This window comes from Salvelinus namaycush, chromosome 1, assembly GCF_016432855.1.
Source record: "Salvelinus namaycush isolate Seneca chromosome 1, SaNama_1.0, whole genome shotgun sequence".
NCBI lineage: Eukaryota > Metazoa > Chordata > Actinopteri > Salmoniformes > Salmonidae > Salvelinus > Salvelinus namaycush.
This window is the reverse complement of record NC_052307.1, coordinates 38,252,001-38,275,736: the sequence shown is the minus strand read 5'-3', so window position 1 is coordinate 38,275,736 and position 23,736 is coordinate 38,252,001. Positions and strand designations below refer to the sequence as shown.

The following is a 23,736-nucleotide window of genomic DNA, read 5'->3' as shown; positions in this document are numbered from 1 at the left end:
TATGGGCCCTGATCAATAGGAGGAATAGGGTGCCATTTGGGACGCAGACATATACTTCTCTTATATTTGAATGACTTATGTCAGGGTTAACCAACTGTCGGTGATTTTCATTTGGCCCCCCCAAGTTTTCTGAGCAGAAAATGGAGGGTTCAACATAAAATACTATAGAAACACAAGCAAATCCGCACCAAGTGAGTGTACAAAACATTAGGAACACCTGCGTTTTCCATGACAAACTGACCAGGTAAATCCAGGTGAAAGCAATGATTCCTTATTGATGTTAAATTCACTTCAATCAGTGTAGATGAAGAGGACGAGATCTGTTAAAGAAGGGTTTTTAAGCCTTGAGACAATTGAGACATGGATTGTGTATGTGTGCCATGCAGAGGGTGAATGGGAAAGACAAAAGCTTTAAGTGCCTTTGAACGGGGTATAGCAGTAGGTGCCAGGCACGCTGGTTTGAATGTGTCAAGAACTGCAACACTGCTTGGTTTTTCACGCTCAAAGGTTTCCCATATGTATCAAAAATGGTCCACCACCCAAAGGACATCCAACCGACTTGACACAATTGTGGGAAGCATTGGATTCAACCTGGGCCAGCATCCCTGTGAAATGATTGACACCTTGTAGAGTCCATACCCCGATTAATTGAGGCTGTTCTGAGGGCGAAAGAGGTGCAACTCAATATTAGGAAGGTGTTTCTAATGTTTTGTACACTCAGTGTATGTGATCATATGCAGATAAGCAAGGTTTGAAATTATGTTTTAGTCAAACATTATATCTGTTGGGCTTCTGAGTGTGTCAATTTGCAGTTTACAAATTGTTTGTAGTTATGTTCCGGCCCCCTAACCATCCACTCAAGAAAAGATTGGCCCGGTGCTGAATCTAGTTGATGATCCCTGCCTTATGTGTTCAGTGTATGGAATAAGAGTACTCACAGGCTATATTTAGGCCCCAGAGTTCTTCGTCACCAAATGACCTCACTAGGAAGACTCCATGCTCTAGTGATATGCAAAATCGATGTGTTAGAAGAGATACCGCTCCTGAGTCGTTTCACCTCAAAAGCACAAGAAAGAAGATTGACAGCCACCATCTCTGATTGTTCTGAAATTGTTTCTGTAGTTAGAAACAGATATTAGCATTATTTTATTGAAAGATTATTTGAAACATTTGAGAAATTAAGCAAATTGTTGCACATATTTGCCATTTTAATTTATAGGATTCATATAATATTCAATAAATATATTACCCATCTTCCAGTTTGGTGCAAACCACTTAATAATGTATAAAACATGAGAAATCCAAATAAATGGTCAAAAGCCTCCCACGGACCCCCTCAAGCCCATCCCAATGGCCAGTATACAGTATCAGTTATCTATATTTGACAGGTAGTATGACACTGCGGCTTGGATTATTGTTTATTCATACTATGTAATGCATTTTCTGTGAATTTTGTGATGTCCCCCCCCCCCCCTGTTCAGACAAATTTGCCATTGAAGTCGCTTGCATTTCTGCCCATAAAATAGTGTGAAAGTACCATGTTTTTCCCACTAGATGCCGCTGTTCATGCTGTTACTTTTATCAATTTTGCTGGTCACTTGTGTTTATTAAGGGGGGTCTGAACTTTCTGATCAAGGCCTTGTTTTTCGGCTTGGTCAATAAGAAATGCAGAGGCCATGAAATTGGGTTTTGGGCATTATATTTAATGAATATTATATGAATCCTGTCTTTCAACAAAATAATATTGAAATACATATATAATGTTAAAACAAATAATGCAACTACAGAAACCATTTCAGAACAATCTGAGATGGTGGGTGTCATGGCTTTCTGAAATTAAATGGAACGAACCTCCGGTGGACAATGTCTTAATGACCTTTCTCTCTCTCTTTCTCTCTTTCTATCCTTTCTTTCTTCCTCCCTGTGTAGCTGTGAAGGAGGCAGCAGTCCAGAGGAGACACAACCTGTACAGGGACAGCATTGTATTGACCAGCAGTGACCCCAACCTGCACCTGCTGGGGGACAACACTGCCATCGATTGGGCTGGGGAGTACGGGACAGAACCGGAGGAAGGGCAGGGACAAGATGAGGGGGAGGAGACTGGTGATACTGGGGAGGCCCATAGGAGGCGCAGGATGAAGCAGGTGGTCTCTATGATCCAGCTGGATGGCTCCCCCATCCTGGTCAACGAGTCCTGCCTGGAGGTGCCCAGTGTGGACGGCATCCCTGAGGAGGGAGAGGGAGAGGGGGAGGACCAGGACGCAGACGCTCCATCGTCTCCAGAGATCGTCCACCAGGATCCAGTCAAAGATAATGCAACCACTTCAAAACAAAAGAAGAAAGCCCCTCCACCTCCTGTCCAGCCAGAGAACAGTCCATCCCCTGCCCTAACGAACGGCTCCGTCCTGAAAGGAGGAGAGTCGGTGACAATCTTGAGTGTGGCCCCAGAGGTGCAGACCAAAATCTCAGAGGATGTGACCCAGGATGCTGAGCGTGAGAAAAAGTTCAGAGAGATCGAGAGCTCCTTACAGGAGAACACAGAATCAGCCATCGAGAGTGCCATACAGGAGATAGAGAATGCTGTGCAGGAAGAGGACAGCGAGCCAGGCGTGGAGGTGGCTGCAGTTTCACAGGAGACCGCAGTAGTAGTGTCCCCCTCAAGCCAGGAGGTTAGTAGTGTACCCTCAAGCAAAGAGAAGGAATCTCTGAAAACAGTTCAGGAAGAGGCTTCGGCACCAGCAGCTCTAACCCAAGAGGATACGTCTCCTAGTTCGGAGGCGGTATCTTCCCTACTCTCAACGCAGATGGAGGCAGTAGCAGTAACACCCATAGCACAAGAGGAGATCCCCACACCCATACCAACAGCCCTGGACACAGAGCTCCTAGTGCCTGCACTCACACCAACAGAAATTCCTGCAGCCACGACAACAGCCCTGGAGACGGAGAAAGTCCCTGTCCCTGCACCAATGCCAGAGGAGTCGGAGAGCACTGAGAGCACTTCAGATGTCCAGAGAGCAAATCCACAACCCACGGTGGATTTGAACTCCCTGCCCCCTCCGCCTCCACATGCCACCAGTGAGGCGGTGGAGAAGGCTGCCCCCAGTACAGAGGAGCCAGAGGCAGCAGAGGTGATCCCTGAGGCAGAGGCAGAGGCAGAGGGAGAGGGAGTGACTGTGGCCCAGGAGGGAGCAGCAGCGCAGAAGAAGGACTCTGTGACGGGATAGAAGAAGGACTCCGAGAAGGCAGTGTGGATTGAGTCATTGTTTGGGCTGTATGCTGGTGACAATTTGGATTTTGTTTTTTTTACCAAGACCGGGATATTATACACAATTAATCTCACAATAGCATAGACAATTTCATCAATGGAAATGGTTTGTATACAGTAGTTTTGCCAATAATTTTACTGCTTAGTTTTCGTCTTCAAGATTATTGTCTTAAATAACAGTTACTTTTTTTCACCAATATTATCCACCTCTACCAAATCATCAGCCTGTATGTACATTGATCGGGTTTCAGGTGCAACTTCAATGCCTGTATATGTTGTTTTCCTATTGTTTCTATATTTTGACAGATTACGTCCACATTCCAATTGATAGCATGTGCATTGTAGCTTGAGTGCCAGATGTTTGTGCGCTCATGCCAACTCTCACTGTCATTCATTGTCATTAAAAAAAACATGGCTTGACAATGACAGCTTTGGAATTAGAAAGGCCACAAACTGATCTGGAATCAGGTTAGGAACTCACTCCATTGTCCTTTTTTACTATATATTCACTGGGTAGTGAATGATGAGCACAATAGAAAGACCCAGTTGTGTCCATATTATGGTGTGCTGTAAATATGAAATTAACTCACACACTTCAGGTGTTCTTGGTGGGGTATATAACGTTCAATATCATCATTGATGTGTCCTCTATGATCTGCACTACTGCTCAACCATTTTAATTGGCTTTACCCTGAATCCAAAAGCTGTCAAGGGTCTGACTTATCTAGTTTGTGTTAAATTGTATTTAGAGTGGACCATGACAACATGAGCAAAGCTACAGTATAGCTAGCCATGGCTAAATCAAAATCATAGAGTATTTATTCCAATAGGTTCAACGACTGATATGTGTCCTTGTTGGCATCTTATTGGTGTTCTTTCATTACTTTCGTACAGTTGCTCTCTACTCTGAATTTTCCTGTCAGTTTTTGAATCTCTTTTTCTGTCAGAGTAATTCCAATACTTTTATAATTGTGCATCAACCTCCAATAATATTCTTCTGGCGTGTATTTATTGAGATATGTTGAAAAGGTGTCTGGGAAGCAAGTAATTTGTGCAAGCAATTCTATAGTAACAGTGCCTTATGAAATACTAGAAAGCATCTCATTCAAAGTACTTTTTATGTTCTATTTCAAATTGAAATGACAATCCGTCAAACATATTGATGTGTTAACTGTTCTGTTATCGCAAGACATGGAAAGCAAGGCAAATGAGTAATGGTATTTGATATGTCGTCCTTAATATTTGACAAATTCTTATTGATATGAATACCTCAGTTATAACATTGAGCTATTCCCAACAGAGAAAGCATCTGTACATACTGTATTTAATGCTATGTTGACTTCATACGTTTTTTGACCCTTTTCACTATCATATAGTCTTTCCACAGATGCTTGTCTTAGCAGCTGTGACAAGTTTTTATTTTTGACTTTCTCTTCAGTGCCTTCATTGATACACGTAATATGATCTCCTCAATTATTTGTATTTATTATGTATTGCACTCTGCATTTATGTCCCTTTTGATGCCTGTACTTTTAGATTTATTTTACTCAATGTTATACAAAGGACTGTTACTGATAATAAATCATTGTTGATTCAATATGTTCGTCTGTATGTTTTTCCTTTGGAACACAACGGTTTGTTAAAGGGGCAGTCTGGGATTTGAAAAACAACATGGACATCTTGCCACTTTTTTTTGTTAAACAGCTCAGGGATGAGACTGGAGAAATTTGAACTACTCTCAAATGGACCAATGGACCAATCCCAGATTGCCCCTTTTTAAATGATTGTTGGGTTCAAGTGGAGCAGTATTTAGTCTTGCATTCACATTGACTGTCATATTTCCATCTGGGCACAATCTACAGTTAGTCTGAAGAGAGACTTGCTACTATGCCTTGCATCGTTGCACCTTCCAGAATAGGACAATGTCTGCCATAGATTTAATTGTGGTTTAAAAATGTTGTCTTGGGAAATGCCAAATGTATAGACCAGGGGTACTCAACTCTTACTCTAGGAAGTCTGGAGCCTCCTGGTTTTCTGTTCGACCTGAAAATTCATTGCACAATTAATTGCACACACCTCGTGTCACAGGTCTAAATCAGTCACTGTCTAGAGGGGAACAATGAAAAAATGCAGTGGAACTGGCTTCGAGTTTGAGGGGTACAGACTAGAGCCCTCAAATTCACTTCTGGACCTGGAAGCCAGTTCCACTGTGTGTTTTTTCCTTTCATTTCTGTCCTCTAACCAGGGACTGATTTAGACCTGGGACACCAGGTGGGTGCCGTCAATTATCAGATAGAACAGAACTAGCAGGCTCTGGACCGGACCTCGTAGGGTAGGAGTTGAATACCCCTGCTCTACAAACTATAGGCCTACTACAAATATATAATATGTATAACCCACATTAAGTATTGGTCTTCCACAAACAAAACACTCTAAAAACGATACTATTTCAAGAGATATTGGTTCAGCCACATAATTAAGTAGGACAATGTTTAGAATCTCTATTCCAGACTTAATTTATCTATTTCAGCCTTTTATTATGTAACCTTGGTGTCATTATGTATGAATCGTCGGTGTGCCCTTATACAGATGATTTTAATCCTTTAAAAAATAGCAAAGGGCTTTTTATGAACACATTTCTCTCAGAACCGGGGAGGCACTATAGTCCATTAAAATGCACCTGTTGGCTTTGGTACTGTGGCTTGTATTTGCGGCTGTGCGTACGGTAAAACTGATTAGGCGCGCATCGTGACGACATCTACGTAACTCTCTCACAACACCATAGAAACTCTGTGACAGACAGCAGCCCTGCCCTCACTCGTTTCTTCAACCGTCACACATAAAGCGACATAATGGGATCCTGCGCAAAACACATAGCAGACGAAATCGTTGACCAGCGCTCTATTACCGAATCTGGTACTTGCAACTGAGCGCCGTTTCTACTCCGCATTCTGACTACATATTTACAAAAGCTGAGCACCTTTCCTAAGCTTCTTTCTGTTCTAAGGGGATGGGGGAATGATCAACCCTGACTCCCCATCTCCAGCTCAGTTGTATCAGTTGTAAGAGCGCTTTGCAGTATGCCATCCCCGAGAAGAGGTGTCGATCACCGACCGAGAACCGCCGCCACGCTTCTAACCCAGGTTGCTGTCTTTGCAACCTTCGTTGCTATGAGCGCATGCATGCCAGGTAAGAACAGCTCTTTTAATATTTAAGTCTGCGTGTTGTGCGCACATTTCTGAAAGTTGATCCCGATGTGGATGATGTCATATGCTGTCAATGTAAACATATTAATGCGCAGGTGTTAGCGCGTTCCCTACAAAAGGTAACATATGGTAGGCCTCTAAGCCTACACAAACTCAAAAATAGATAATACTATTAATTTCAGATCATAGGCTTTTTTAGATTTGAAAAAGGGATATTTTAATTGGAAAATATAAAGTATATTTCTATGTAGAACAAACATGCCTCTCTGACATATAGAGTAAGGTATCATATCAGCTCTTCATGGCATTTCTATATGCAATGCTCTAGAATATTTGGCAACTGATCCCCATTGTGATTGTTCTGGTCATTTCCAAGTAAAAGGACCCATGACCATGTCATATTGGGTGTCAATGAAAGTCTACTGTATCTCTCTCTCACACACACACATATATTATAATTTGTTTTATTAACGTTTGTCAACCATTTTCCAGCCAAAACATTTGGAATAAGCAAAAGCTTTGATTTCTGGTCAAACAGATGGGAAAGGGGTCTTAGACAGCATCTACCATCATATGTCTTAAAAGGTATTAGAAATATGTCAAAACACTCATGTTAAATCAAAGACCCCTGCTAACTAATTCCAGCACTTAGTGTGTTCAGAAAGTATTCAGACCCCTTGACTTTTTCCACATTTTGTTATGTTAGACACCTTTTTTTTAAATCTACACACAATACCCCATAATGACAACGTGACTTTGTTTACTCAGTACTTTGCTGAAGCACCTTTGGCAGCGATTACAGCCTCCTTGGGTATGACGCTACAAGCTTGGCACACCTGTATTTGGGGAGTTTCTTCCATTCTTCTCTGCAGATCCTCATGCTCTCAGGTTGGATGAGGAGCGTCACTGCACAGCTATTTTCAGGTCTCTCCAGATATGTTCGATTGGGCTCTGGCTGGGCCACTCAAGGACATTCAGAGACTTGTCCCGAAGCCACTCCTGCGTTGCCTTGGCTGTGTGCTTAGGGTTGTTGTCCTGTTGGAAGGTGAACGTTCACCCCAGTTTGAGGTCCTGAGAGCTCTGGAGCAGGTTTTCATCAAGGATCTCTCTGTACTTTGCTCCGTTCATCTTTCCCCCGATCCTGACTAGTCTCCCAGTCTGTCTCTGAAAAACATCCCCACAAGCATGAGGCTGCCACCACCATCCTTCAACGTAGGGATGGGGCCAGGTTTCTTCCAGATGTGACGCTTGGCATTCAGGCCAAAGACTTAAATCTTGGTTTCATCAAACCAGAGAATCATGTTTCTCATGGTCGGAGAGTCCTTTAGTTGCCTCCAATCAAGCTGTCATGTGGCTTCTGTCTGCTCACTTTACCATAAAAGCCTGACTGGTGGAGTGCTGCAGAGATGGTTGTCCTTCTGGAAAGTTCTCCCATCTCCACAAAGGAGCTTTGTCAGAGTGACCATCGGGTTCTTGGTTACCTCCCAGACCAAGGCCCTTCTCCCCCAATTGCTCAGTTTGGCTGGGTGCGCCAGCTCAAGGAAGAGTGTTGGTGGTTCCAAACTTCTTCCATTTAGGAATGGAGGAGGCCACTGTTCTTGGGGACCTTCAATGCTGCAGACATTTTTTGGGGTGCCTTTCCCCAGATCTGTCCCTTGAGACAAACCTGTCTCGGAGCTCTACGGACAATTTCTTCGACCTCATGGCATGGTTTTTGCTCTGACATGCACTGTCAACTGTGGGACCTTATATAGACAGGTGTGTGCCTTTCCAAATCATGTCCAATCAATTGAATTTACCCCAGGTGGACTCCAATCAAGTTGTAGAAACATCTCAAGGATGATCAATGGAAACAGATTTGTGTTTTTTTCCCCCCACCCAGAATAATTCCCACCTTTTTATGTTATTAGTAAATGCACAGAAGTTAGGAATTGATTGAGATATTTTATTGATAAAAATATGATCTTATTTGGGAGTATTTCTCACAGTAGAGGAAAAGTGCATCTCTGTCTCTACCTCCCCTGGCGTGCAGGGACCACACCTCTTTGATTAGCCCTGTCTTTTTGTGTCTCCCTTTTTTCTTTAGCTATTTGGTGGTCGCTGAGCCAGTATTTGGTCAGGATCGGTCTCTGTTTTGTATCTCTGACAGTGTAGAGAGATTCTGCCCATTTGTATTATCTTTTGATTGCCAAATAGCAATTCAGTTTATTCTGTGTTTTTGTTTCATCTTCACAATTTGTCAAGTAGGTTTTTATTTTTGTAACAATTTGATGAATTTCCTTGTTTGAATAATAGGGTTGTTTAGTGTTTTTAACCGCTGACATAGGGGACTCTTTTCAGGGTTCAGCTCTTGGCTTTCCAGTGCTTTGAATTGTAAGAATGTTTGGGGCTTAATCTCAAATTATGCCAAAATGTTAGTGTCCTTTTCTTTATATTTACAATTTAAAGGGAATCGTCCGAGTTCCGCTCTGCTTGCATTATTTGGTACTTTCTTTTGGATATTTAGGATAATTCTGCAATATTCTGTATGTAGATTTTCTATCTGGTTTTTCTCCCAAAGCTCATAATCGTAATTACAGTTTGGACCCCAAACCTCACTTCCATATAGTGCAATTGGTAAAATTACACTATTGAATATTTTGCACCAGATTTGGATATTAATATCTATTTTTGAGATGTATTTTTATGGAGTAAAATGCTTTGCAGGCTTTTTCTTTTAGTGCATTCACTGCTATACCAAATCCACCAGAGGCACTGATTTTTAGTTCCAGGTAGTTGTACCATTGGGCATGATCAACCATGGTATTTCCTAATTTGAAGGAGTGTCTGCTGCTCTGATTCCTGGCCTTTTTCTGGAAAATCACAACTTTGGTATTCTGTAAGTTGATGCTGTATTCCCAAATAATGTTAAGTTGTTCCTGTAGACCTTGCTCTGTTGGTGACAGTAGGACAAGGTTATCTGCATAGAGCAGGGATCTGACCTCATCTTTGAGGGTTTGTCCAGGGGCTGCAGATCGGTCCAACAACACTGCTAGTTCGTTGATATAGATGTTGGACTTAAACTGCACCCTTGTCTCACCCCTCGCGCAAAAAACTCTGTAGTTTTATTGTTCATTTTAATGCTACATGTGTTGTTCAAATAAATAGATTTTATAATGTCGTATACTTTACCCCCAACACCACTTTGGAGGGTTTTGTAATATTATCCATTACGCCATATGGAATCAAAAGTATTCTTAAAATCAACAAAACTCAGAGACATGCAAAGAACTAAGAAGCAACACCACAAATACTCTATAGATTGTGTCGTAGAATTACAACATTGTCAATCACATTACTCTTATATTAGAATGTAATCCTATATTAGTACTCACACTGTCTGTTTTTCTTAGAGGCAACACAGTAGGATTGTTAGAACTTTCATGTGTCTGTGTGAAGGGAGAGAAGCCTGAGATTTAACGCTGACAAGTAGATTCACGATGGCTTGGTGATAACCTAAAGACTGCATTGCATTCCAAACCTTGATTAGTGTCTGTGTTGCCTGTCTGTCGGTAACAGGGAGAACCAACCACCTGTTTATTTAAGGAAAGGATTTAGTATTCTAGGTTGCATTAGTATTTTTGTGTAAGCAAGCAGTAAATAAACTAGAGACATATTTGCCGCAATGTAAATCTTGATGTCTGTTGCATGAGAGCACAATGTACCATTTTGTATAATTTCAACATATCTGTTCTTCGTCACAAGGACTCAGGAAGACTATAAAGAGTTGTAACAGAATCCTGTTTATTTGGGCTTTAACTCTACACCATTGGGGTGGTTGTTAACGTTCCATTACTGCAGTAATTACCAATGAAGTTTGAATGTTTTTGAAGAAATCTAAGTCTCTCCTTTGATTAGAATAATTCCACGACAATTGCTACACAAAAATACATTTTACTGTACTATATAACATAATGAACACGGATCTGTGTCAATTCATGTTTAACCCAATCAAGTAGATTGCATTCTGTGAAGATGATGATTTTCTATGCCATTCATGGTATGGCATGATCTCGCTCCTCAGAACAGAAGCAGAGCACATGTTGTGCTTTGAGTTTCCACTCTGATTTCCAGGATCGTTTTGTGTTTTCACTTAGCATGCTTTATTGGAGTGCAGGACTGTTAACAGTGCTTCTCACCACCTTGATTAATTCCTTTCATCCCTGTTTCCCTGACCCGGGCACAGGAGAGGTGATACCATCTGTGATATGAAAAGGGTAGCAGCGAGTGCAAGTGCGCGGCATAGCCCTGCCACTGGTTTTAGTGCTGCTGTGTTTGACAGGCAACATGAACCTGGATTTACTGATGTGAGCTCTTACGCACAGGCATCAATGAGTTGGGCTGTGTCCCAAATTGCACCCTATTCCTTTTCTAGTGTGCTACTTTTGACCAGGGCTCATAGGGGGAATGTATTGTGTGATGTGCTGCAACGTCAGCTTTATAATTCGGGATTCCTCCTATAGCTAGTCAGCTAATAGCTAGCCATCTAGCTATGCATCGATCGAGGCACAGTGGGGCTGCTCGTGCTCATGCCGTGGCCCTATGGGTGAATGAATGGCTAGCTAGTGGCAATAGAGTACCACAGTATGACTCGTCATACCCATAAAACCTAGCAGTCAAACAAGTAAATGGTTCCAATCGTTCTTCCATCATACATTTTTCCCAAAGGTGATTTTAGAAACACTTAAAATTAGCGCTGTGTTTTGTGTAGGCTTAACCTGGCGCGAAGTTTTGGTAACTGTGTAAATCTCTCTAGGGCAAGGTGACTTATAAATATATTTGCCTGTATTAACCCCCAAAATGAAATGCTAATTAGCTGTTAATCTGGCTATCATAAAGAACTACAAACTCCATGATGAGACTGCCAAATCAAGGGTAAGAATCTCTGGATTAAATATCTGTTAGCTAAATTTAGTATGAATAAATACATTTATTTAAGTTGACAATTCTGTAAACTTTGTTGTGCAAGTTTTAAATAGCAAAGGTATCAGCTAAAATGACTTGCAGGAGGTTGCAGGGATTTGTAGTCTTGCATGATGTCTACTTTGATGCTGATTAGCCTTTACAGAATCTGAGGGTAACTAGAGCTGAATATATTGATAAAAGTCACCTTGTCTGAGAGAAATTTACATGGTTATCAAAACATCACTCCAGGGTAAGCCTACACGAAACACAGCCCTTATTTCAAGTGTTTCTAAAATTTCCTATGGGAAAATGAATGGTGGAAAAACGATTGGAACCATTTCCCTTTTTGACTGCTAGGTTTTCTGGGTATTATGACACCTCCACTGTGGGGCTCTATACTGTCAAACAAAACACTTTGTTTGGACTGTGTAGAGCAGGGCTCTCTAACCCTGTTCCCATAGAGCTACATGTTGCAATTACTTAGTGGGCTGGCTACCTGACTAACTACCCATATTATGTAATTGTTACAGTAGCCTGCACACTCTTCTTTTTTCACAGCTGTCACTTCCTGTTGTGTTCCAGAGCAGTTTGTTTTGTTTGTCAAAATAAATAAAAATCCTAAATACATCTGTGCTCTCATTTGCCCATGTTTCTTGGAGATCCTGAATGGTTTTGTGATACTCTCAACTCATGTGGTACAGTATCAAACATATTCAGAACTGTTTTATAACACCTCAAATGTCACTACTCACGGTGCCTGTGCACACACTATAACTGCATGTGACATGGTTATGCCACCCATCATTCAATTCAATGTAATAATGTGACAGAGTTTGGTCAATTATATAAGGACGTTATAACATCTGGTATGTAGAAACGTATGTACAGTAGCGTGTAATAATGACAAGTTGTCATGCAGACTGTGTAATAGCAGTTGTTTTTAACAGTTGACATTCTCTTTTGGAATCAACCTGGGTATGTGTGAGCTGGATAGAAGGGCAGAGGGATGAGAGCTGGCTTCTGTTAAAGCTGTAGAATTGAGAACCTGATTTTAGGACTGTGTGGAAACAAGAGAAATGGAGCTGTTATAGTATACTGCAGCTCCTAAAGCTCCTAAAGGACATCTGCTGGGCTGGCACTCCTGTCCTGAACACACTGGCTAACCATATGGCAGCATTATGTTAGGACTGTAGAGGAGATAACTACAGTTGTATAGTATTCAGCTCCTAAAGGAGATGTGCTGTGCTGGCACTCCTGTCCTGAACACACTTTCACCTTTTATGGCTAAATGTCCCCCCCAAAAAATGTTTTTGTTGTTGAGAAGCCATTTAGGGCATTCTGTTTTCGAGCGAAGCGGTTTCAGGCCATTGGGAAGCTTTGTCCCTGTGCCAGACCTTGTCATTTTGGCCGAGATAGACCCCATTGTTAATTTTAATGTAGATATGTGGGTTTGTTTCTCCAGTCTTTTGGATAGAATATAGCTCTGGCATCACACAAAGTGTAGACATTCCGCAGAGTCCCAAATGGAACCCATATTCCCTATATAGTGTACTACTTGTGAACAGGGCCCATAGTGTACTATATAGCGACTAGGACGCCATTTAGGATGCTGCTTCTGACTGTTCAAGGAAACCAGAGGGTATGTCTAGCTCTTGGAAAATATGCCACTTGGAATACCAGAAGCACAATTTTAAAAGGCTCTCAATGATAATTGATAATTAGAGGGTTGACTTTTTAAAGTGTTGGTCTCTGTAGGAAATGCTCATAATAAATGCATTCCTGTATCGATTTGCTTTGTCGCGGTGGAGATGTCGAATTTGTTGTATTGCCGCTGCCCCAAGAGTAGGGGAAGAGGGAGGGCTGAATTAAAAGGTTCTGCCTAGGTTTATTAGAAGCTGTGGAGCGTAACTGTGACAACGCGACCAGGGCAGGTCTGTGCCTTCTCCCGAAGGCGTTGGTTTTCGGCGCGTGACTGAATGTAGTTTCTTCATATCACCTGCCTCTTCTCGTCTCACCCAATCTGACGTCTGTAGAGGTCTGTGCTTGAGTCTCAACAAGCGTACGGACTTGATGTTAGACTGGCACAGCAAGTCTTAGGGCCTTTTTACACTAACAGTATGTGAACTAAGATCTGATTTAAAACATGAAGAAACCTTTTAAACCGTTTTTTTCTAGGTATTGTCTAGTCGACAGTGTGCTTTTGGTATGGAAGTGACTGACGTCACATGGTGAACTAACTGCTACCTGTCAGCAGCTTTCAGATCTTATCATGTCACAAAAGACCAAACGCTTCATACGGTGGTTCCAAAAAACGTCAGAGTAGTGCTCGCTTGAAGATGAATCCTGTCGACGTGTCAGTGAGATGTTTAGTCTTTCTGCTGATGTGGTGTGTGCTGCTGGCACTGGGAGGACCAGCTTAGACTGCCTTTCTCCCAGCCTTCTCTTCCTCTCCAATTCTATGTCTCTCATTCTCTTGGTCTCTCGCTTTCTTCCTCTTGCTCTCTTTCTTCCTCTCGCTCTCTCTCTTCTATGTTTTTGAGTCATTCCTCTTTCATGCTATCTCTTATTGTCAATAACATCTCTGGTGCCGTAGGTAAATGTTCAAGAACTCACTTCTCTCTCAATGCTCATAAGAGTATTCTCTCTCTGTCTCAACCCTTTGTTACTCTTGAACCATCTAGGACAGGGGTGGTTTGAGTAAATCATTATTTTATGTTTATAGATCCCTTTTTTCTCAGGGGAAAAACGATCTCGATCGACCTGGCAATGACTCAAACTAAATCAAAACTGTGTATAAATGATAATGGACCTACAGTTAGTCTCTCTACTCTGTCCAGCTTGCTAACAGTCATCGAAACTAAAGCACATTTTGACAGCAAAGTGCAGCCCTCCGTGGCAAAATGAGTTTGACACCCCTGATCTAGAACGTCATGTAGGGTAACTAACTGCCTGGCTTTATAAATCATCAATATATCTACAGAAATACAGTGCATTCTGAAAGTTTTCAGAGCCAACCCTTTCCACATTTTATGTTACAACCATATTCTTTTGTTTTTTCCCCTCAGCAATCTACACAATACCCCATAATTTTAAAGCAAAAACAGGTTTTTAGAATTTGTCCCTTTAAAAAAAAAAACTATTACATTTACATAAGTATTCAGACCCTTTTACTCAGTACTTTGTTGAAGCACCTTAGGCAGTGATTACAGCCTTGAGTCTTCTTGGGTATGATGCTACAAGCTTGGTGCACCTGTATTCAGGGAGTTTCTCTCATTTTTGTCTGCAGATCCACTCAAGTTCTGTCAGGTTGAATGGGGAGTGTCGCTGCACAGCTATTTTCAGGTCTCTCCAGAGATGTTAGATCGGGTTCAAGTCCGAGCTCTGTCTGGGCCACTCAAGGACGTTCAGAGAATTGTCCCAAAGCCACTCTTGGCTGTGTGCTTAGGGTCGTTGCCCTGTTGGATTGTGAACCTTCACCCCAGTCTGAGGTCCTGAGAGCTCTGGAGCAGGTTTTCATCAAGGATCTCTCTCTACTTTTCTCTGTTCATCCTTGCCTCGATTCTGACTAGTCTCCCAGTCCCTGCCACTGAAAAACATCCCCACAGCATGATGCAGCCACCCATGCGTCACCCTAGGGATGGTGCAAGGTTTGCTCCAGACTTGCCGCTTGGCAATCACGCCAAAGAGTTCAATCTTGGTTTCATCAGACCAGAGAATCTTGTTTCTCATGGTTTGAGAGTCTTTAGGTACTTTTTAGCAAACTCCAAGCGGGCTGCCTTTTTACTGAGGGGCTTCCGTCTGGCCAATCTACCATCAAGGCCTGATTGGTCCTTCTGGAAGTTTCTCCCATCTCCACAGAGGAACTCTGGAGCTCTGTCAGAGTGACCATTGGGCCCTTCTACCCCGATTGCTCAGTTTAACCGGGCGGCCAGCTCTAGGAAGAGTCTTGGTGATTCCAAACTTCTTCCATTTAATAATGATGGAGGCCACTGTGTTCAATGCTGCAGAAATGTTTTGATACTCTTCCCCAGACCTGTGCCTCAGCACAATCCTGTCTCGGAGCTCTAGGGACTGTTCCTACATGGCTTAGTTTTTTACTCTGTTTTTGCACTGTCGAGAAATATATATATATATATATATATATTTTTTTTTTTATACTGGATTATATATATATATATATGTGTAAGGCTTAAACAGTGTAATTAAAATACAATGCACAGCAGTATAAATATTATAATGAGCTATGTCGAGAATACACTATTTAAATACACAGTACAAAACCCTATGGCAGAATGAATAGAATTGCAGGAAATTAGCTTCCAGACCAGAGGCAGGCAGTGTGCCCCCAATGATGCGTTGTGAGGCATCTGTTTCCAAAACTAGATACTGTAATGTACTAGCTCAGTTGTGCACCGGGGCCTCCCACTCTTTCTATTCTGGTTAGAGCCAGTTTGCGCTGTTCTGTGAAGGGAGTATTACACAGCGTTGTATGAGATCTTCAGTTTCTTGGCAATTTCTTGCATGGAATAGCCTTAATATCTCAGAACAAGACTGATGAGTTTCAGAAGAAAGTCTTTGTTTCTGGCCATTTTGAGCCTGTAATCGAACCCACAAATGCTGATGCTCCAGACACGGCCTACAGGGAGGAGGTGAGGACCCTCCGAGTGTGGTGTCCAGAAAATAACCTCTCACTCAACGTCAGCAAAACAAAGGAGAGGATCGTGGACCACAGGAAACAGCACCCCCCCCCCCCCCCCCCCCATCCACATCAACGGGACAGTAGTGTTAGAAGGTGGATTTATTTATTTTTTGTTCCCCAGTGCACACATCACAAACACTGAAATGGTCCACCCACACAGACAGCGTGGTGAAGAAGGCGCAACAGCGCCTCTTCAAACTCAGGAGGCTGAAGAAATTTGGCTTGTCAGCTAAAACAATCAAACTTTTACAGATGCACAATTGAGAGCATCCTGTTGGGCTGTATCACCGCAAGGTACGGCAATTGCACCGCCCTCAACCGCAAGGCTCTCCAGAGGTTGGTGTTGTCTGCACAACGCATCACCGGGGGCAAACTACCTGCCCTCCAGGACACCTACAGCACCCGATGTCACAGGAAGGCCAAAAAGATAATCAAGGACAACAACCACCCGAACCACTGCCTGTTCACCCCGCTATCATCCAGAAGTCGAGGTCAGAACAGGCACATCAAGCTGGGACCAAGAAGCTGTTCTTCAGTCTCTATCTCAAGGCCATCAGACTGTTAAACAGCCATCACTAACATAGAGAGGCTGCTGCCAACATACAGACTCAAATCTCTGGCCATTTTAAATAAATGGACTTAATAAAGGTATCACTAGTCACTTTAAATAACGCTACTTTAATAATGTTTACATATCCTACATTACTCATCTCATATGTATATACTGTGTTCTATACCATCTACTGCATCTTGCCTATGCCGCACGCCATCGCTCATCCATATATTTATATGTACATATTCTATTCATCCCTTTACATGTGTGTGTGTGTATAAGGTAGTTGTTGTGAATTTGTTAGATTACTTGTTAGATATTACTGCATTGTCAGAACTAGAAACACAAGCATTTCGCTACACTTGCATTATCTGCTAACCATGTGTATGTGACCAATGAAATTTGATTTGATACTAAACTAGTCTAAAGAAGGCCAGTTTTATTGCTTCATTAATCAGCACAACAGTTTTAAGCTGTTCTAACATAATTCGCAAAAGTGTTTTCTAATGATCAATTAGCCTTTTAAAATAAATGATAAACTTGGATTAGCTAACACAACGTGCCATTGGAACACAGGAGTGATGGCTGCTGATAATGGGCCTCTGTACGCCTATGTAGATATTCCATAATAAATCTGCCGTTTCCAGCTACAAAGGTCATTTACAACATTAACAATGTCTACACTGTATTTCTGATCAATTTAATGTTATTTTAATGGACAAAAAATGTGCTTTTCTTTTACAACACAAGGACATTTCTAAGTGACCCCAAACTTTTGAACGGTAGTGTAGGTATTCCTCTTGTCCAAGAGGGATAGGGCAGTGCAATGGCGATTGTGTGGTCTGTGGATCTGTTGGGGCGGTATACAAATTGTAGTGGATGTAAAATTATTCTTAACTAGCCTCTTAAAACACTTCATGATGACAGAAGTGAGTGCCAAGGGGCGATAGTCATTTAGTTCAGTTACCTTTTGCTTTCTTGCATACAGAAACAATAGTGGACATTTTGAAGCAAGTAGGGACAACAGACTGGGAGAAGGAGATATTTGAATATGTCCACAAACACTCCAGCCAGCTAGTCTGCACATGTTCCAAGGACGTGGCTAGAGATACCGTCTGGGCTGGCAGCCTTGCGAGGGTTAACACGCTTAAATGGCTTACTCGCGTCGGCCACGGAGCACACAGTCCTCGTGAGCGACAGGAGCCCACATCGTCGGCTCTGTGTTTTCCTCCACGCGGGCGAAGGTGTTTAGCTTGTTCCGGAGAGAGGCGTCGGTGTCCACATCGTAGCAGGCTTTTCCTTTATAGTACCTGAGGGTCTGGAGTCCCCACCATGTTTCTCATGTCTGAGCTTTTGAATTGGGACTCCACTATGTCGCTGTACTGTCATTTTGCCTTAAGGAGGTCGTAGCTGGTCTATTTGTACATGTCCATGTTCTCAGTCACCTTGCCATGATTCCATGCGGTGGTTCGCGCTTTCAGTTTTGCACAAATTTTGTTATCCAAACCAAAAACCGGGGATAGATAAGTTCTAATCGTCACAGTAGGAACAACATCCTCTATGCATTTCCTGATGAAACTAGTCTCCGAGTCATAGTATATTTCGATACAATTCCCAAAAGTTACCAGTCCCCCTAATCAAAACAATCTTGAACCATAGATTCCTATTAGTCAGACCAACGTTGAACAGTCCTTACCACAGCTGCCTCATGCTTACGTTTCTGCCTATAGGCGGGGAGAAGCAGGATGTAGGCTTGATCTCATTTGGGGAAGGAGGGTGGGGAAGGGCCTTGTAGCCATCCTGGAAGCAAGAGAAACAATGGTCAAGAGTATTCTCTCGTGTGTAACAGAGAACTAGTGTTAGAATTTCGGGAGCTTTTTCCTCAGATTTATTTTATTGAAGTCGCCAGCTACAATAAATGCTGCCTCGGGATATGTGGTTTCCAGTTTGCACAAAATCCAGTGTAGTTCCTTGAGACGTTGTGATGTCAGCTCGGGGGTAATATACACCACAGTGACAATAACCGAAGATAATTATCTCTGGAGGTAATGCGGTCACCATTCTAGATCGGGAGAACAGAAGGACTTGAGTTCCTGTACGTTACCACAATCGCTTGGGGGGGGGAAAACGCCCCTTTTCTAAAAAATAAAAATATATATATATTTTTTTTTTTAATACATTTCATTAATTAACTATGAAGTGTAAACTATAGCCACATATTTCCCGTCATAGTTTGTTTGCCTAAGCATGCCCATCAACTACATACCATTTTTCTTCTGCAAACATTGCTTTTTTGTGTCATCAATTGGACAGGAGGGGCTAGTCACCCCACGTTACCCTATGTCCTGTTTCTCATACTGTATTTCTAGGAGTACTTAAAAAAAAAAAAGTTCACTAAGAGGACACTTGACATTTCTAAAACCATCTTTGCTCTTGAATCCTCCTTTTGTTTTCTGAAGAGGAATAAACCAAAGTACTTTGAATCATAGATTAGTATTTACGAAAGATACTTATTTTACGCAACAAAGATTTTCCATTGCAGAGTTCCATTCCCATAAATGCTCATATCATATGAAGGTAATTACATCTACACGTCCTCAAATTAAGGTTGAGGGATCATTTCTAATAATATAGCCACTCAGGCACTGGAATAGAAGCCGAACTCATTCCCGGCCGCTGTCAAACAACACTGATCAATGGGAGTCATTTGAATCCATTCTATTTTAGTCAGTCTCTTCATCATTTAAAGCAGGGATATTAGTGTATAGAATAAATCATTAATTAGCCTAAACTGTATTCTGTAACCCATGAATCTGTTTGATTTAACATTTTAATGTTGATCAGTAAATCCACATTCCAGTAACCAGATGGACATTACATCATATTTTTGTTTTCAGTACCAGAAACATAATTATTTTAAGTGCATGTCAGTTTCATCATAACCAAGGAAGGTTCTGTGCACAGTCTGGATTAACGGAGGTAAAATAATGTGAAGTGCATTAAGGACAGAATAATCTTTATACATTTATGCCTAAAAAACGTATCTTCTCTCCTGTGACATTCGGCACGGCTAAACAAGGACATAAGAAGTTCACTTTGCATATGGATTACCAGGTCAATCCAGTTCAGTGATTGCCATATGCAAGGTAGACTTGTTGTGTCCTTGTATAGCTGTGCAGAATGTCACAGGGGAGAAAATTAATTTAAGGATTAGGTTGTGTGGAAAGGAAATATCTGCCAGGCAGCTGAGGATATCTATAATACAACAGACTGGGGGGTCTCAATGACCTTCAATGGTTCACATGGGTTCACACCTGTAGGTTCTCTCAGGGGAGATCACACTCACTACTGGACATTGTTGTAATGGAAATATTCAATGTCTACCATAGAAATAATTACATTTCTACGTACAATACTTTCAGACCTAATCTTGTCCCCAGCCGGCTTTCCCTTTATGTGGTAGAAATTTAACTTTGGGACGAGGTTACTTAAGACCCTACAGCAGGGATCAACTAAATTCAGCCACTGGCTGATGTTAAAAAAATATATATTTCTTTTTTTTGTTCTTTTTTTTGAGAATGGTCGATGGGCTGGAACTTGAATACAAATAATTAATACACTGCAAATTGACCACAAGAAGCCCAAACATATATATTTGACTAAAACATAATAATTTCAAACCTTGCTTATATTTGTATGCGATCACGTCTCTCTATTATGTGTGGGAATACTTGGGTACAGATTTTAACAATTCAAATCAATTTTATTGGTCACACACACATTTAGCAGATGTTATTGCGGGTTTAGCAAAATGCTTGTGTTTTAATCAAAATCACTTAGCATTCTTATTTTTTTTGTATTTTATGTCCAACAATGAAGATGCAAAAAAATTTGTTGACATGTCCTGTTGCAGATTTTAAGCCAGTTGAACACATTGCATTATCTATCCACAATCATAAATGAATAGGTGCATTTTTCTCAAATAAATATGCTTAGTCACTCATCAATCAGGTCAAACACCTGAACTCCAACAATTGTTTTTAAAGAAATCAAAATGGTAAACAATACATACTCACCGGACAGTTTTAGGTACGCCATCCATTCTTGAAAATGGGCCGCACCTACAGACAGTGAGTCATGGCTTGTTATATCATTTTTTTTAATTTTTTTTTATTTCCCCTTTAATTAACCAGGTAGGCTAGTTGAGAACAAGTTCCCATTTACAACTGCGACCTGGCCAAGATGAAGCAAAGCAGTGGGACACAAACAACAACAGTTACACATGGAATAAACAAACATATAGTCAATAATACAATAGAGAAAGTCTATATACAGTGTGTGCAAATGATGTAGGATAAGGGGGGTGAGGCAATAAATAGGCCATAGTGGTGAAATTATTACAGTATGGTAAATTAAACACTGGGGTGATAGATGAGTATGCAAGTAGCGGTACTGGGGTGCAAAGGAGCTAAATAAATAAATACAGTATGGTGATGAGGTAGTTGGATGGGCTATTTACATATTGGCTATGTACAGGTGCAGTAATCTGTGAGCTGCTCTGACAGCTGGTGCTTAAAGTTAGTGAGGGAGATATGAGTCTCCAGCTTCAGTGATTTTATTTTTTTTGCAGTTCGTTCCAGTCATTGGCAGCAGAGAACTGGAAGGAAAGGCGGCCAAAGGAGGAATTGGCTTTGGGGGTGACCAGTGAAATATACCTGCTGGAGCGGGTGCTGCGGGTGGGTGCTGCTATGGTGAACAGTGAGCTGAGATAAGGTGGGGCTTTACCTAGCAATGACTTATAGATGACCTGGAGTCAGTGGGTTTGGCGATGGATATGAAGCGACGGATATGAAGGCCAGCCAACGAGAGCATACAGGTCGCAGTGGTGGGTAGTATATGGGGCTTTGGTGACAAAACGGATGGCACTGTGATGGACTGCGTTCAATTTGCTGACTAGAGTGTTGGAGGCTTTTGTAAATGACATCGCCGAAGTCAAGGATCGGTAGGATAGTCAGTTTTACAAGGGTATGTTTGGGAGCATAAGTGAAGGATGCTTTGTTACGAAATAGGAAGCCGACTCTAGATTTAATTTTGGATTGGAGATGCTTAATATGAGTCTGGAAGGAGAGTTTACAGTCTAACCAGATACCTAGGTATTTGTAGATGTCCACATATTCTATGTCAGAACCGTCCAGAGTAGTGATGCTGGACGGGCGGACAGGTGCTGGTAGCGATCGGTTGAAGAGCATGCATTTAGTTTTGATTGCATTTAAGAGCAGTTGGAGGTCACAGAAGGAGAGTTGTTAGGCATTGAAGCTCGTCTGGAGGTTAATTAACACAGTGTCCAAAGAAAGGCCAGATGTATACAGAATGGTATCATCTGCGTAGAGGTGGATCAGAGACTCACCAGCAGCAAGAGCGACATCATTGATGTATTCAGAGAAGAGAGTCGGCCCGAGAATTGAATCCTGTGGCACCCCCATAGAGACTGCCAGATGTCCGGACAACAGGCCCTCCGATTTGACACACTGAACTCTGTCTGAGAAGTAGTTGGTGAACCAGGCGAGGCAGTCATTTGAGAAACCAAGGCTGTTGAGTCTGCCGATAAGAATGTGGTTATTGGCCGAGTCGAAAGCCTTGGCCAGGTCTATGAATACAGCTGCACAGTATTGTCTCTTATCGATGGTGGTTATGATATCGTTTCGGACCTTGAGCGTGGCTGAGGTGCACCCATGACCAGCTCGGAAACCAGATTGCAAAGCGGAGAAGGTACGGTGGAATTCGAAATGGTCGGTGATCTGTTTGTTCACTTGGCTTTCGAAAAATTTAGAAAGGCAGGGCAGGAGGATATAGGTCTGTAACAGTTTGGGTCTAGAGTGTCTCCCCCTTTGGAGAGGGAGATGACCGCGGCAGCTTTCCAATCTTTGGGGATCTCAGACGACGCGAAAGAGAGGTTGAACAGGCTAGTAATAGGGGTTGCAACAATTTCAGCTGATAATTTTAGAAATAGAGGGTCCAGATTATCTAGCCCTGCTGATTTGTAGGGGTCGAGATTTTGCAGCTCTTTCAGAACATCAGCTATCTGGATTTGGGTGAAGGAGAAATGGGGAGGCTTGGCCGAGTTGCTGTGGGGGGTGCAGGGCTGTTGATCAGGGTAGGGGTAGCCAGGTGGAAAGCATGGGCAGCCGTAGAAAAATGCTTATTGAAATTCTCAATTATCGTGGATTTATCGGTGGTGACAGTGTTTCCTAGCCTCAGTGCAGTGGGCAGCTCTTATTCTCCATGGACTTTACAGTGTTCCAGAACTTTTTGGAGTTTGTGCTGCAGGATGAACATTTCTGTTTGAATAAGCTAGCCTTTGCCTTCCTAACTGCCTGTGTATATTGGTTCCTGACTTCCCTGAAAAGTTGCATATCGCGGGGACTATTTGATGCTAATGCAGTACGCCACAGGATGTTTTTGTGCTGGTCAAGGGCAGTCAGGTCTGGAGTGAACCACGGGCTATATCTGTTCCTGGTTCTAAGTCTTTTGAATGGGGGCATGCTTATTTAAGATTGTGAGGAAAGCACTTTTAAATAATAACCAGGCATCTTCTACTGACGGAATGAGGTCAATATCCTTCCAGGATACCCGGGCCAGGACGATTAGAAAGGCCTACTCGCTGAAGTGTTTTAGGGAGCGTTTGACAGTGATGAGGGGTGGTCGTTTGACCGCAGACCCATTACGGACGCAAGAAATGAAACGGTGATCGCTGAGATCTTGGTTGAAGACAGCAGAGGTGTATTTGGAGGGCAGGTTGGTAAAGCAGGCAGACAGGCATCAAAGCATCCAGTTGCTGTTCAATTGAATGATAGAATAGGAAAGTGTGACTAAGCAACTTTGAGCGTGGTATGATTATTGGTGCCAAGTGCCTGATCCAGTGACTCAAATGGCTAAACTCCTGGGCTTTTCATGCATGACAGTGTCTAGAGTTTACCGAGAATGGTGCAACAAACAAAAAACATCCAGTCAGGGGCAGTCCTGTCGGCAAAAACAGCTTGTTGAGTATAGGGTGGAAGAGAATGGCAAA

The 23,736-nt window shown here is 42.1% G+C and overlaps 1 protein-coding gene across 1 annotated transcript in view; it reads left to right on the top strand.

Moving 5' to 3' along the window:
• The window catches only part of LOC120043735 (protein Niban 2-like), a 58,035-nt gene extending 53,173 nt beyond the window's left edge, over nt 1-4,862 (top strand). The window contains exon 14 of the mRNA XM_038988302.1: nt 1,930-4,862. Within this exon, the coding sequence (XP_038844230.1) occupies nt 1,930-3,224 (1,295 nt within the window). The 3' untranslated portion in view covers nt 3,225-4,862. The remainder of the gene's footprint in view (nt 1-1,929) is intronic.
• Nucleotides 4,863-23,736: the final 18,874 nt, after the last annotated feature.